Source organism: Ovis aries, chromosome 6, assembly GCF_016772045.2.
Source record: "Ovis aries strain OAR_USU_Benz2616 breed Rambouillet chromosome 6, ARS-UI_Ramb_v3.0, whole genome shotgun sequence".
Classification (NCBI taxonomy): Eukaryota; Metazoa; Chordata; class Mammalia; order Artiodactyla; family Bovidae; genus Ovis; species Ovis aries.
Genome location: NC_056059.1, coordinates 104,250,809 through 104,265,141, shown reverse-complemented (window position 1 = coordinate 104,265,141; position 14,333 = coordinate 104,250,809). Strand labels below are relative to the sequence as shown.

Sequence of the window (14,333 nt, the reverse complement as noted above, 5' to 3'; positions counted from 1 at the left end):
AGGTAAGAATAATGGAGTGGGTTGCCATGCCCTCCTCCAGGGGATCTTCCTGACGCAGGGACTGAACCCACGTCTCTTATGTCTGCTGCGTTGGCAGGCGGGTTCTTTACCACTAGTGCCACCTGGGAAGGATGAAAAGTGTTAATTCTTAAGTCTATCTAGAGGCAGCTCAGAATCAATCAAAAAGATGTTTGCTACTTCAAGTGCACTGGCAGAGGAACAACTCACCGAGCACCACGAAGAACCACAAAAAGAAAATGACAATTCTTCAGAAACCAAACTCAGAGTCACGGAATACTGAGATCTAATGCATTAAGAATTCAAAATAGCTGTCGTGAAGAAACTCAGTGCGCTACAAGAAAACTCAGAAAGGCAGTTCAGTGGACCAAGGAACAAAATTAATAAGCAGGAGGAATACTTTACCAAACTCAAAAAAAGAACCAGACAGAAGTTCTGGAGCTGAAGAACTCATACGCAAGGTAAATAATGCATTAGAAAACATTGGAAATGGAGCAGCCTACATGGAAGAGAGAATTAGCAAGCCCAAAAATAGACATCTAGAAATGATACCGGTAAGAAGGTGAAAGAGAAACAAGATGTTAAAAAAGAGGGAAATTCTAGGAGAGTTATTCAGCTCATTTGGGAAGGGTAACATTAGCATGATGAGCATCCCAGGGAAGTGAGGAAGAAAGGAACAGAGAGTTTGCTTAAAGAAATGATAACAGAAAATTCACAAAGCTGGGAAAGGAATTAGATAGACAAGCCTATGAGCTAATTATCTTGAGGTAAAACGACCTTCTCTAAGACACATTACATTAAAATTGTTGAAAGTCAATGACAAGGAAAGAAATTTAAAGCCAGCCAGGGTAAAAAGGACAGCAACCTTCAAAGGAACCACTGTTAGGCTATCAGCAGGTTTCTCAGCAGATACTTTACAGGCCAGGAGGGAGCAGAATGACATTCTCGAAACACTGAAAGATAAAAACTGTCATCCAAGAATACTCTATCCAGCCAGGTTATAAGTCAGATATGAAGAAGAAATTAAAGGCTTTCTGAGGCAAACAACAGCTGAGGGAGTTCATCACCACTAGACCTGGCCTACAAGAAGGGTGGAAAGGATCCTTTTGACCAGAAGCAAAAAGGCAAAGTAGCCAAAAGCTTGAGTAAGGTGATACACAGGATGAGAAAATTGTAACTCTTTCCCAGAATAGGTTTTAAAACATTTTATTACAGCTAAAGGTTAAAGGATGGGGGAAAGCAGAAGAAACAATGATAACTACTTCAGTTTCATAACTCACAACATAAAAATGGATAATTTGAGAAAACAAAAAAATAAAAGGGGAAGAAGAAAAAGATGGAACCCAGGCAGTGATATTATCAGCATGCGTGTGCTCAGTCATGCCTGACTCTTTACGACCTTGTAGACGGAGAATGCAGTGGCACCCCACTCTAGTACTCTTGCCTGGAAAATCCCATGGACGGAGGAGCCTGGTGGGCTGCAGTCCATGGGTCACCAAGAGTCAGACATGACTGAGCGACTTCCCTTTCACTTTTCACTTTCATGCATTGGAGAAGGAAATGGCAACCCACTCCAGTGTTCTTGCCTGGAGAATCCCAGGGACGGGGAGGCCTGGTGGGCTGCCGTCTATGGGGTCGCACAGAGTCAGACACAACTGAAGTGACTTAGCAGCAGCGGCTGCAGACAGTAGCCCACGAGGCTCCTCTGTCCATGGGATTCTCCAGGCAAGAATACTGGTGTGGGTTGCCATTTCCTTCTCCAGGGGATCTTCCTGACCCAGGGATCGAACCTGTATCTTGTGCACTGCACGTGGATGCTTTACTGCTGAGCCATGGGAATCCCCATCAGGAAAAGACGACTATTTTATCTATGAGAAGTTTTACACAAACATCATGGTAACAACAAAACATAAATCTAGAAGAGAAAGACAAAAAATAAAAAGGAGGACACTGAGAAAACATCAGAGAAAACCATCAAATCAAAATGGCAGACAGAAACACAAGGAGAAAAAAAAAAAAAAAAACCACAGCGGAGAGATTGAGCAACCAGAAAACAAAATTGTAGTATTAAGTCTTCATCTATCCATAACAACCTTAAATGTAACTGGGTTGAATTCACCAATCAAAAAGCATACAGCGGTTGGATGGATTAAAAAACAGGACTCAACTACATGCCGCCTCCAAGCGACCCACATCAGCTCTACAGACGAACACAGGTTCAAAGCGAAGGAACAGAGGATGCTACTGTTAGCAAATGATGGCCCAAAAGGGTGTGTCAGTTCAGTTCAGTTCAGTCTCAGTCGTGTTTGACTCTTTGCGACCCCATGAATTGCAGCACGCCAGGCCTCTCTGTCCATCACCAACTCCCAGAGTTCACTCAGACTCGCGTTCATCGAGTCCATGATGCCATCCAGCCATCTCATCCTCTGTTGTCCCCTTCTTCTCTTGCCCCCAATCCCTCCCATCATCAAAGTCTTTTCCAGTGTGTCAACTCTTCTCATGAGGTGGCCAAAGTCCTGGAGTTTCAGCTTTATCATCATTCCTACCAAAGAAATCCCAGGGTTGATCTCCTTCAGAATGGACTGGTTGGATCTCCTTACAGTCCAAGGGACTCTCAAGAGTCTTCTCCAACACCACAGTTCAAACCCATCAATTCTTCAGCGCTCAGCCTTCTTCACAGTCCAACTCTCACATCCATACATGACCACAGGAAAAACCATCGCCTTGACTAGACTGACCTTAGTCGGCAAAGTAATGTCTCTGCTTTTGAATATGCTATCTAGGTTGGTCATAACTTTTTTTCCAAGGAGTAAGTGTCTTTTAATTTCATGGCTACAGTCACCATCTGCAAGTGATTTTGGAGCCCAAAAAAATAAAGCCTGACACTGTTTTCACTGTGTCCCCATCTATTTCCCATGGAGTGATGGGACCGGATGCCATGATCTTCGTTTTCTGAATGTTGAGCTTTAAGCCAACTTTTTCACTCTCCTCTTTCACTTTCATCAAGAGGCTCTTTAGTTCTTCTTCACTTTCTGCCATAAGGGTGGTGTCATCTGCATATCTGAGGTTATTGATATTTCTCCCGGAAATCTTGATTCCAGCTTGTGCTTCCTCCAGCCCAGCGTTTCTCATGATGTACTCTGCATAGAAGTTAAATAAGCAGGGTGACAATATACAGCCTTGACGTACTCATTTTCCTATTTGGAACCAGTCTGTTGTTCCATGTCCAATTCTAATTGTTGCTTCCTGGCCTACATACAGATTTGCCATACTCATATCAAGCAGAACAGACTTGAAGACAAAAATGGACAGCATATTATTATGAGGGTGAAAATTTATCAAGAAGATATAAAAGTTATTAATGTATTTGCACCTAACATAGGAGCACCAACATATATAAAACAATTATTAACAGACTTAAAGGGAGAAATGGGGGCTTCCCTCATGGCTCAGTGGTAAAGAACCCACCCACCAATGTAGGAAACATGGGTTACATCCCTGGGTCAACAAGATGTCCTGGAGGAGGAAATGGCAACCCATCCCAGTTCTCACCAGGAAAAATTACATGGACTTGCAGGCTACAGCCCATGGGGTCGCAAAGAGTAGAACATGACTAAGTGACTGAGCAGACACACACCCACAAAGGGAGAAATTATTTCACATGGTGTTGGAAGTCCTAGCCAGAATAATGAGGCAAGAAAAAAACTAAAGGATACAAATTGGAAAGAAAGAAGTAAAACTGTCACTATTTGCAGATGATATGACTTTATATATACAAAATCCTAAAGATTCCACCAAAAAACTGAAAGAAATAATAAACAAACACATAAAGTTGCAGGGTACAAAATTAACACCAAAAAAATCTGTTGCATTTCTATATGTTAACAATGAGCTACCAGAAAGAGACATGAAGAAGTAAATCCCACTTTTACAACACAAAATATAAAATAACTCAGAATAAATTTAACCAAAGCGGTGAAAAGACATGCACAGTGAAAAGTACAAAGCGCTGTTGAAAGAAACTGAAGAAGGCTCAAATAAATGGAAAGATATTCCATGCTAGTGGATTGAAAGGATGACCTTGTTAAAATACCCATATTACCTAAAGTAATCTACAGATTCAATGAAATCCCTATCAAAACCTCAAGGACATTTTTCACAGAAATAGAGCAAAAATTCTAAAATTTATATGAAATCATGAAGACTGAACAGTCAAAGCAATCCTGAGGAAAAACTAAAAATAAAGTTGCAGGTATCACAACCCCTGATTTCAGACTATGTTACAAAGCTACAGTAATCAAAACAGCAGAGTACTGGCACAAAAACACAGATCAATGGGACAGAACTGAGAGCCCAGAAATAACTGCATGCACATATGGACAATTAATTTACAACACAGCAGCAAAGAACATACAACGGATAAAGGATAGTCTCTTCAATAAATGACGTTGGGAAAGCTCAACAGGCACATGCGAATGAAATGAAACTAGGCCACTACCTCACATCACGCTCCAAAATCAACTCAAAATGGACTGAAGACTAAAAGGTAAAACCTGAAACTATAAACGTCCTAGTGGAAAACAAAGGCAGTTCATTCTTGGTCATGGGTCTTGGCAACATCTGCCCAGGTATGTCTCTTCAGGCAAAAGAATCAAAAACAAACATAAACAACTGGGACTACAGCAAACTAAAAAGATTCTGCACAGCAAAGAAAACTATCAACAAAATTAACAAACTATTCAATGGGAGAAGATATTTGCAAGCAATTATATCTAATAAGCAGTAATATCCAAAACATATAAAGAACTGATACAACTCAACAACAACAAGACTACCCACTAAAACATGGGTGGAACTGAATAGACATTTTTCAAAGAAGATATACAGATGGCTAACAGGCATGTGAAAACAATAGCATGAATTATTAGGGAAACACAAATTAAAACCACAGTGAGATATCACCTTGCACCTGTTAGAATGACTATTATCCAGTGAGTGTTGGTGGGAATGTTGGTTGGATAGCATCATCAGCTCAATGGACATGAGTTTGAGCAAACTCCTGGAGATAGTGAAGGACGAGGAAACCAGGTGTGCTGAAGTCCATGGGGTCACAAAGAGTCAGACGTGGCTGAGAAACTAAACAGCAATGGCAATTATGGAAAAGAGTCTGGAGATTCCCCCAAAAACTGAGAACAGAACCACCATATGATCCAGTTATCCCACCCTGGGGTATTTACCAAATAACATGAAACCATTAACTTGAAAAGATACATGCACTCCCACGCTTACTGCATCATTACCCACAACTGCCAAGTTATGGAAGCAACCTAAATGCCCACGAACAGATGGATGGATAATGGATGACAGATGAATGGCCCTGAACAGATGAATGGATAATGGATGACAGATGAATGGCCCTGAACAGATGAATGGATAATGAATGTCCATCAACGGATGAATGGATAATGGAATACTACTCAGCCATAAAGAGATGAAATCTTTCCATTTGCAACAACACAGACGGATCTTGAGGGTATTATATAAGTGAAATAAGTCAGATGGAGAAGGAAAATACCATATGATTTCACTCATCTGTGGAATATAGAAAACAAACGAAAACACAAAACACATGAACAAAATCAAACAAAAACTAACTCGTAGATACAGAGAACAGAATCGTGGTTAGTAGAGAGGAAGCTGCTGGGGGAAGATGAAATGGATAAAGCAGATCAACTCTACGGTGATGGATAGAAACTAAAATTTTGGTGGTGAGCATGCTGTAGATACTCACATAGATACTCTACTTCTCTGTATATATATATATATATATACACACATATAAATAATAAATAAATATATATATATATATATATATCCGTTCAGTTCAGTTCAGTCACTCAGTCATGTCCGACTCTTTGCGACCCCATGAATCGCAGCACGCCAGGCCTCCCTGTCCATCACCATCTCCCGGAGTTCACTCAAACTCACGTCCATTGAGTCGGTGATGCTATCCAGTCATCTCATCCTCTGTTGTCCCCTTCTCCCCTGCCCCCAATCCCTCCCAGCATCAGAGTCTTTTCCAATGAATCCAACTCTTCGCATGAGGTGGCCAAAGTACTGGAGTTTCAACTTTAGCATCATTCCTTCCAAAGAAATCCCAGGGCTGATCTCCTTTAGAATGGACTGGATGGATCTCCTTGCAATCCAAGGGACTCTGAAGAGTCTTCTCCAGCACCACAGTTCAAAAGCATCAATTCTTCAGCGCTCAGCTTTCTTCACAGTCCAACTCTCACATCCATACATGACCACAGGAAAACATCCATACATGACCACAGGAAAAACCATAGCCTCAACTAGACGGACCTTTGTTGGCAAAGTAATGTCTCTGCTTTTCAATATGCTATCTAGATTGGTCATAACTTTTCTTCCAAGGAGTAAGTGTCTTTTAATTTCATGGCTGCAGTCACCATCTGCAGTTATTTGGGAGCCCAAAAAAATAAAGACTGAAACTGTTTCCACTGTTTCCCCATCTGGTTGCCATGAAATGATGGGACCAGATGCCATGATCTTCGTTTTCTGAATGTTGAGCTTTAAACCAACTTTTTCACTCTCCACTTTCACTTTCATCAAGAGGCTTTTTAGTTCCTCTTCACTTTCTGCCATCAGGGTGGTGTCATCTGCGTATCTGAGGTGATTGATATTTCTCCCAGCAATCTTGATTGCAGCTTGTGCTTCTTCCAGCCCAGCGTTTCTCATGATGTACTCTGCATAGAAGTTAAATAAGTAGGGTGACAGTATACAGCCTTGACATACTCCTTTTCCTATTTGGAACCAGTCTGTTGTTCCATGTCCAGTTCTAACTGTTGCCTCCTGACCTGCATACAGATTTCTCAAGAGGCAGGTCAGGTGGTCTGATATTCCCATCTCTTGAAAAATTTTCCACAGTTTATTGTGATCCACACAGTCAAAGGCTTTGGCATAGTCAATAAAGCAGAAATAGATGTTTTTTTTGGAATTCTCTTGCTTTTTCCATAATCCAGCAGATGTTGGCAATTTGATCTCTGGTTCCTCTGCCTTTTCTAAAACCAGCTTGAACATCTGGAAGTTCACGGTTCACATATTGCTGAAGCCTGGCTTGGAGAATTTTGAGCATTACTTTACTAGCGTGTGAGATGAGTGCAATTGTATGGTAGTCTGAGCATTCTTTAGCATCGCCTTTCTTTGTGATTGGAATGAAAACTGACCTTTTCCAGTCCTGTGGCCACTGCTGAGTTTTCCAAATTTGCTGGCATATTGAGTGTAGCACTTTCACAGCATCATCTTCCAGGATTTGAAATAGCTCAACTGGAATTCCATCACCTCAACTAGCTTTGTTCATAATGATGCTTTCTAAGGCCCACTTGACTTCACATTCCAGGATGTCTGGTTCTAGGTGAGGGATCATACCATTGTGATTATCTTGGTCGTGAAGATCTTTTCTGTACAGTTCTTCTGTGTATTCTCGCCACCTCTTCTTAATATTTTCTGCTTCTGTTAGGTCCAGACCATTTCTGTCCTTTGTTGAGCCCATCTTTGCATGAAATGTTCCCTTGGTATCTCTAATTTCCTTGAAGAGATTTCTAGTCTTTCTCATTCTGTTGTTTTCCTCTATTTATATATACATATATAAAATATTAAATATTTACATAAATATACTGTACTTCTGTATATATACAGAGGTAGAAATATAATGTGGTACACATGAAACTTAAAAAGGTTATAAACTAAAGTTAACTCAATAAGTAAAAAAGTAAAATAAAAATACTTAGATCTTGGTCCTTGAAGGTTAATAAATCACTAAATAGACAAAAAGAAAAGAACTGAACCCAGTTTAGCCAACAGTCATATCACCTGGTCTGGATTCTCTCTCAATGTCACTTCCTTTCCTTCACTACACTACTCAAGACGCCAATCTACACATCAGTCATACTGAGTTACTGACACTTCACCAAACATATAATTTGCTCATTTCCTGTCTTGACATCTGCCCTGTCTTTCCTCTGCCTGAAAAGCCTTTCTTCTCTTAATCTACTTGAAAATCTTCAAGAATTAGTTAAAATATCTCTTCCTCTAGGAAGCATTTCTATGACCTGCTCAGAGGTAATTACCTTTTCTTTTGTGCTCAGCGAGCCCCAATTTTAGCATGGTACTCATCAAATTTTCATGATCACTTCAATTTCTGTGTTTGTCTTCCCACTAGGTCAGACTGCCTCACAGCTCACACTATGTTCTGTCTTTTTTCTTAAATACCAAGCATAGTCTTCAGGGCATGGCAGTTGTTTGATTATGACTCAGTTAAGTTCAGCTCAGTTCAGTCGCTCAGTCAGGTCAGACTCTTTGCGAGCCCATGGACTGCAGCACGCCAGGCTTCCCTGTCCATCACCAACTCCCAGAGCTTACTCAAACTCATGTACATTGAGTCAGTGATGGTATCCAACCATCTCATCCTTTGTCATCCCCTTCTCCTCCTGCCTTCAATCTTTCCCAGCATCGGGGTCTTTTCCAATGAGTCAGTTCTTCGCATCAGATGGCCAAAGTATTGGAGTTTCAGCTTCAGCATCAGTCCTTCCAATGAATATTCAGGACTGATTTCCTTTAGGATGGACTGGTTGAACCTCCTTGCAGTCCAAGGGACTCTTGAGAGTCTTCTCCAACACCACAGTTCAAAAGCATCAAATCTTCGGTGCTCAGCTTTCTTTATAGTCAAACTCTCACATTCAAACATAACTACTGGAAAAACCATAGCTTTGACTATATGGACCTTTGTTGGCAAGGTAATGTTTCTTCTTTTTAATATGCTGTCTAGATTGGTCATAACTTTTCTTCCAAAGATTATGACTACTGAGTGACAAATGAATGATAAGAGGATGAATTAATGAATGAAATACACTCAGTGTTTGCTCTCATGCTGCTGTAGATAGAACATTCATGATATCCGTGGAAATATAATGGGACTCAGAATACTTACTCTTCTAAGGCTTGAAGCATGCTCCCGGGGTCCTCAGAAGACAGAATGTCTATCATTTGGTCATTGAGAGCGAGATCTTCATTCACACCATCAGCTGAGGTGAACTGGGAGTGCTCCAGCTTGTTTTCGTGATGTTGAACCTTCAAGAGAATTTCAGGAACAACAATTGAGCGGGCCTTCCTGTGAATGTCACATGCTGGAAAAGTCATGGGGGAATGTGGGGATCTGTGATCAGAGAACCTAGTTGGCCTCACCACTGGTGGTGAGCAGGCAAGACTCAGGCAGAACATTGTACTTTCCTGGGCCTCATTTTCTCATCAAAGAAATGGAATCATAATTCCAGTAGCCCTGCACAGACTTGTTGTGTGGATAAAACAAAGCAGGGGATAGAAAGAGCTTTATAACAATAAAGATCTAATACAAATATTTCACCATCAGCATCATCATCATTGTTCCCCCATCCTCATCATCACCACCAACACCATCATATATCACCATCACCACCATCATCGCCACCAACACCATCATATTATCACCATCACCATCACCATCGTCATGGTGCAGAAGAATATTAAGAGATGGCAGATGGACTTCAACATCATGGATCTGGTTGGTTTCTAATCAGAATATAGAGTTGTCAGATGGAAGTGACATCAGAGATAATTAAGCTCAGTCCTTCAATTGGATAGATGATGTATCTGTGTTGCTCTCTGACATTACTAATGCCACAAAAATGCATAATAATTATACTAACATTTAAGAATTTCTGTCTCTGTGCCTTGTATGAGTTATATCATGAAAATGTTACACAAAATGTGTTGATGTCCCCACTTTACATACACGGAAAACGCAGCTCAGAGAGATGAAAATGACATTATTAGAGTTTACACAGTTCATAAAGAGCCTGCATGGTATTTGACCTGAAGTCTACCTAACTCTGAAGGCTACCTTCTGCTTTATAACACATTTTCTCCTTGGTCACCACCACAAAGAAAAAAAAAATTTTTTTAATGTGGAAAGATTTCATATTGTGATGTTGGAAAAAAAAATACTACTAGAGTCTTCAGATCTTAAATCAAATTCACACTTTGCTTTCCTCCCCTGGTTGTAACAATCAGCCTTTAATTTCCGAGAAATGAATTCTGCTCCTTCATCGAAAGAGCAGGGAGAGTCTTGCTCATCTGTGATTGATAACAGCTTTGGGAGAGTAAGTAGAATGTCTCATTAGATGGGCCATTTTTCTTTTCGTCACTTCTGCCTGTCAAGGAGATTGTGGGTTGACCTCACTATGAAATGACAAGTCTCCCCTCCAGGAAGTAGAGACAAAACGAACAACAGGTCAGGACTACCAGCCTCCAGAGGCGGGGTGTGTCTCTGGAAGCCAGGTCTCAGCCTATACTTGGCCACCTGAGGGCTGTTTAGCTTTACTGGACTCAGTTTTCTCACTACACGGAGAAGGAAAAAGATGACAAATGTTCCTTTCAAGTTGCTGGACCTCTGGGTGACAGTCACCCAGCATCCATGGTCCTGCAGAAATGAACCTCAGGGTGCTCACTCCCAGCAGTGACTTCTCATCCGAGGACAGCAACTTGTTTCCCTGCCTCCGTCTGTCCATCCTCTGATTGGCTGCAGGGTGATGGTGGAGTCTCATTCCTTCACATGTTCACTAAGTGCCAAGTGCCAGGCTCCTTGCCAGGCAATGGGGATTACAGCAGCCAGCATCAGTCCTCCAACCATGACCCCTGCCCTTGCTCTTCCATGCCTTTGAGCCCAAGATCTGCCAGCCAAGACCTACATTTCTTTCCCTGAAGGCTCCTTCTGGCCTTCAGAGCCCATGTCAGGGAAATAGGGCCTTTGTCCTGGCCCCCTCCCCACCCCTGTCCTCAACCAGCAACATTTCATAACTCAATACCCATTCTCTTTCTCCCTTCAGGCAGGATGACTCTGAGGCTGGTTCTACACTGTCCCGAGTTCCCAGGTGGGATGAAGAAGCGCCTGGTACCCCCAGTGGTAGCTTGACTGGCTGCCTTCCTTCCCACCTCACTCCACCATCCCCTACATTTATTTCCTGGGGTCAGTTTCCATATAAACTATTTGCATTCGGATCCTGGTCTCAGGGTGTGCTTTCTGTGGGAACACAGACCAAGACAGGAACACAGAGAGTGAGGAGTTCACAGATGAGGATAAACAATGGGGAGGGGGGTGGTCCAGAAGCCAGGGCAGGAACCCAGAGGGAGGGCCCCTGACTCGGCCAGGAAGTGGCCAAGTGACGACTTCCAAGGAGAGGCAAGGCCAGAGATGAGTCTTACAGGACGTGTCAGAGTCCTGCTCATTGAAGAGCAGAGGGAGGATTACAGAAGCATCCTCTCTGAGTGTGGAGAGCTCAGCAGTCATCGTCTAGAGCGGGATGTTGGGGTGTGAAGCTGGACCACAGAGGGCTCTCTTTATAAACCATGCTAAGTCATCTGGGCTTCATCCTGAGGACAAAGGGCAGACCAGGACCTGAATCAGGGTGTGGCATGAATGCACAGTGGGCCACACAGGCAGGCACTCAGTGCCATCTGGTTAGAATCATCCAGGGATGATGGGGATGCCTCCCAGGAAAGCAGTCCGAGTCTCTGCAGGAGGGCCTAGCTGTGAGCATGCATCACAGTTCCCCAGGGGTCCTGACATCCATGCAGAGTTGAGGGATAAACTTGAACCCCACATCTACCACCAACCAGCTGCCCTCCAGGAAGAAGATGTGCGTGGATTCCCACCTGATGTCTGCTAAGCGAGCTTCCCTTCACACAGTGGTATCGAACCATGAAGAAAAGCACAGCCCAGGTCAGCACCAGGGAGAGGATGAAGGCCACGCAGAACCCTGCTGCGTGGAGGCCGTGGTTTGGCAGAACCTGTGGGGATAAGAGAGAGAAACAGATCTGTTCGTGGTCACACTTCACATCTTTCAAGGCAAGTTACGACTGAGTTAGAGAAGAATAAGAACAGAGTCAGTGAGACCAGCCTGGGTTTGGATGGAGCTTTGCCTCCTATTAGCTGGTTTCCTTGGGACCACTGCTGAACCTCTTTGGGCCCAAGCACTTCAAGGAGCTGAGCATGGAGGCTTGCACATGACAGGACCATCCACCCCAAGGCTGGCACATCACAGGCACTCAGGAATGTTAAATTCCCAGTTGGGCAGAATTTCGCACAGGACAGAGGAAGAATCCATAGTGCCCTCAACTTCCCTCAAGGCTGTCCACTCCCCTGGCCCTGGGACCACTACCCATTAGTGTTGGAGCCCACTTTGGATGTCGGGGTCACTCTGGAGGATGCACGTGGCAGGGGCAGCATCACACAGCAGAAGGCAGCCCAATAAAGGACCATCCAGGGTGGGCTGCAGAACTCATGCGAGCTTCATTCAATGTGCCAAGCATACTCTCTCCTGGACGGCTTTCTCCGGGCTCCACTCTGTGACATCCTGGGACTAATGTGGATCCACCAATGGGCCAGGAGTGGCCAACACCAAGTAACAACTGTGAGAAGCAGTAAGTTCTAGACTCCCCCCACATTCCACTCCTCCCTCCACCATCTCTTTGGGATCCAGAACGTGATACAAGACAGCAGCAGCTGCCATTTTCCTAAGCACTCAGCATGCGGCAGGCCTGGGGCCAAAGTCATGCTCTCACATCAGGGCTCACGTCAGAATCACCTGCAGGGTCTGTGTTCCACCCTCAGGGATTCTGCGTCACCAGACCTTGGGCAGCAACCAAAAAGAAGCATTTCTAGCAAGTTCCCAGGGGTTGCTGCTGTCCTTCTTGACCAGGGGCCACTCTCTGAGACCCCCTGGGCTAAAGGTTTCACAAGAACTAACTCCTTGAATCCTCCCAAAGACACTTTGAATAAAATGAGGACAGCTCTGGCTTTCAAATCCTACAGACCTGAATTGGAATGCCTCCTCTATCAAAAGAGCTGGAAGGTGACAATATTTGGGGGCCAGGGACTTGACCTCTGAGAACCTCAGTTCTCTTATCTGTAACATGGGGATAAAAACATTACTTCCCACAGCAGGGAGAGTAAATCAAATAAAAACACAGAGGAGCTGCATGCAAAGTTTGACTCTTATATTTCAATTGACAAATATGTATTGGGTGTCCACTGGGTACCAGGCTACATGCTAGAAGCTAATAAGATGGAGATGCATTCTCCCTTGTGTGATTATGCTCTTCCTGTGGGCACTGGCCAGGGCTGACCCAGACTACACGCTTCTCACAGACAAGGGCCTGGAGCAGCACAGCAGCTGAAGCTTGGGCTCTAGACTCAGACCACTGGGCATGGGGCCCAGCTCTGCTACCTCGTGCCCATGTGGCATTGAGGAAATCACTTCATCTCTCTCTCTCTCTCTCTTTTTGGTGCGGAGCATTTTTAGTCTTTTATTAATCTGTTACAATATTGTTTCTGTTTTATATTTTGCCTTTTGGTTGCAAGGCATGTGGGATCTCAGCTCCCTAACCAGGGATCAAGCCCGCACCCCTGCATTGAAAGGTAACATCTTAGCCACTGGACAGCCAGGGGAAGTTCTCACTTCATCTCTCTTTGCCTTTGCTCTTCCCTTGTAAGACAGAGATGAGAGCCCTCCAAAGGGAGTGCTGAGGATTAAACGAGAAACATGAACAAAATCCAACAAAGTCATCAGAAGAGGGCCTGACTGTGAAAGTCGCTCACGAAATGTGATTTTTGCCCTGCCTTCCCCTGTGGGCTGGGTGACCCAAGGCGACTCCACTGGTCCAGAAAGGGGGGTGCTATGTAGTGGCCATTAACCACTCATTTCATCAGAAGGTTATCTCAAAAACAGGCCTGGGAACTTCCTGGTGGTCCAGTGGCTAAGACTCCATGCTCCCAATGCAGGAGGCTCGGGTTCAATCTCTGGTTGGGGAACTAGATCCCAAATGCCAGAACTAAGAGTTTGCATGCTGCAACTGAGATCTGGTGCAGCTGAAATAAATTAATTAATTAAATAGCTAAAAAAAAAAGAAAAAGAAAAGAAAATAGGCGTGGCCTGAGAGAGCCTCCCATTTTGATGGTACTTGAGTTTTTACCAAAATGTCTATACTCAAAACTGAAAGGGAAAAAATGTCTGTGTCTTTAACAAGGGTCTTTAAAATGTCCACCCCTCACATCCAGGGTTCATGCCTCAGGAGATAATTCAAAGCTATACATAAAAGTTTACACACAGATTGGTTTTTGCCATACATTGACATGAATCAGCCATGGGTTTACATGTATTCCCCATCCTGAATCCCCCTCCCACCTCCCTCCCCATCCCGCT

The 14,333-nt window shown here is 43.5% G+C and overlaps 1 protein-coding gene across 5 annotated transcripts in view; it reads right to left on the bottom strand.

Annotated features, from left to right (window-relative positions):
* EVC2 (EvC ciliary complex subunit 2) overlaps nucleotides 1-14,333 on the bottom strand; it is a 163,413-nt gene that overhangs the window by 105,168 nt on the left and 43,912 nt on the right. For all 5 annotated transcript variants that reach the window (XR_009601162.1, XR_009601163.1, XR_009601164.1 and 2 more), the window contains exons 8-9: nucleotides 11,785-11,919; nucleotides 9,026-9,165 (exon numbers count right to left, since the gene is read on the bottom strand). Coding sequence is in view for 2 of the 5 variants with exons in the window: in XM_042251640.2 (XP_042107574.1) it covers nucleotides 9,026-9,165; nucleotides 11,785-11,919 (275 nt within the window). In the remaining 3 variants the exon portion in view is untranslated. The remainder of the gene's footprint in view (nucleotides 1-9,025; nucleotides 9,166-11,784; nucleotides 11,920-14,333) is intronic.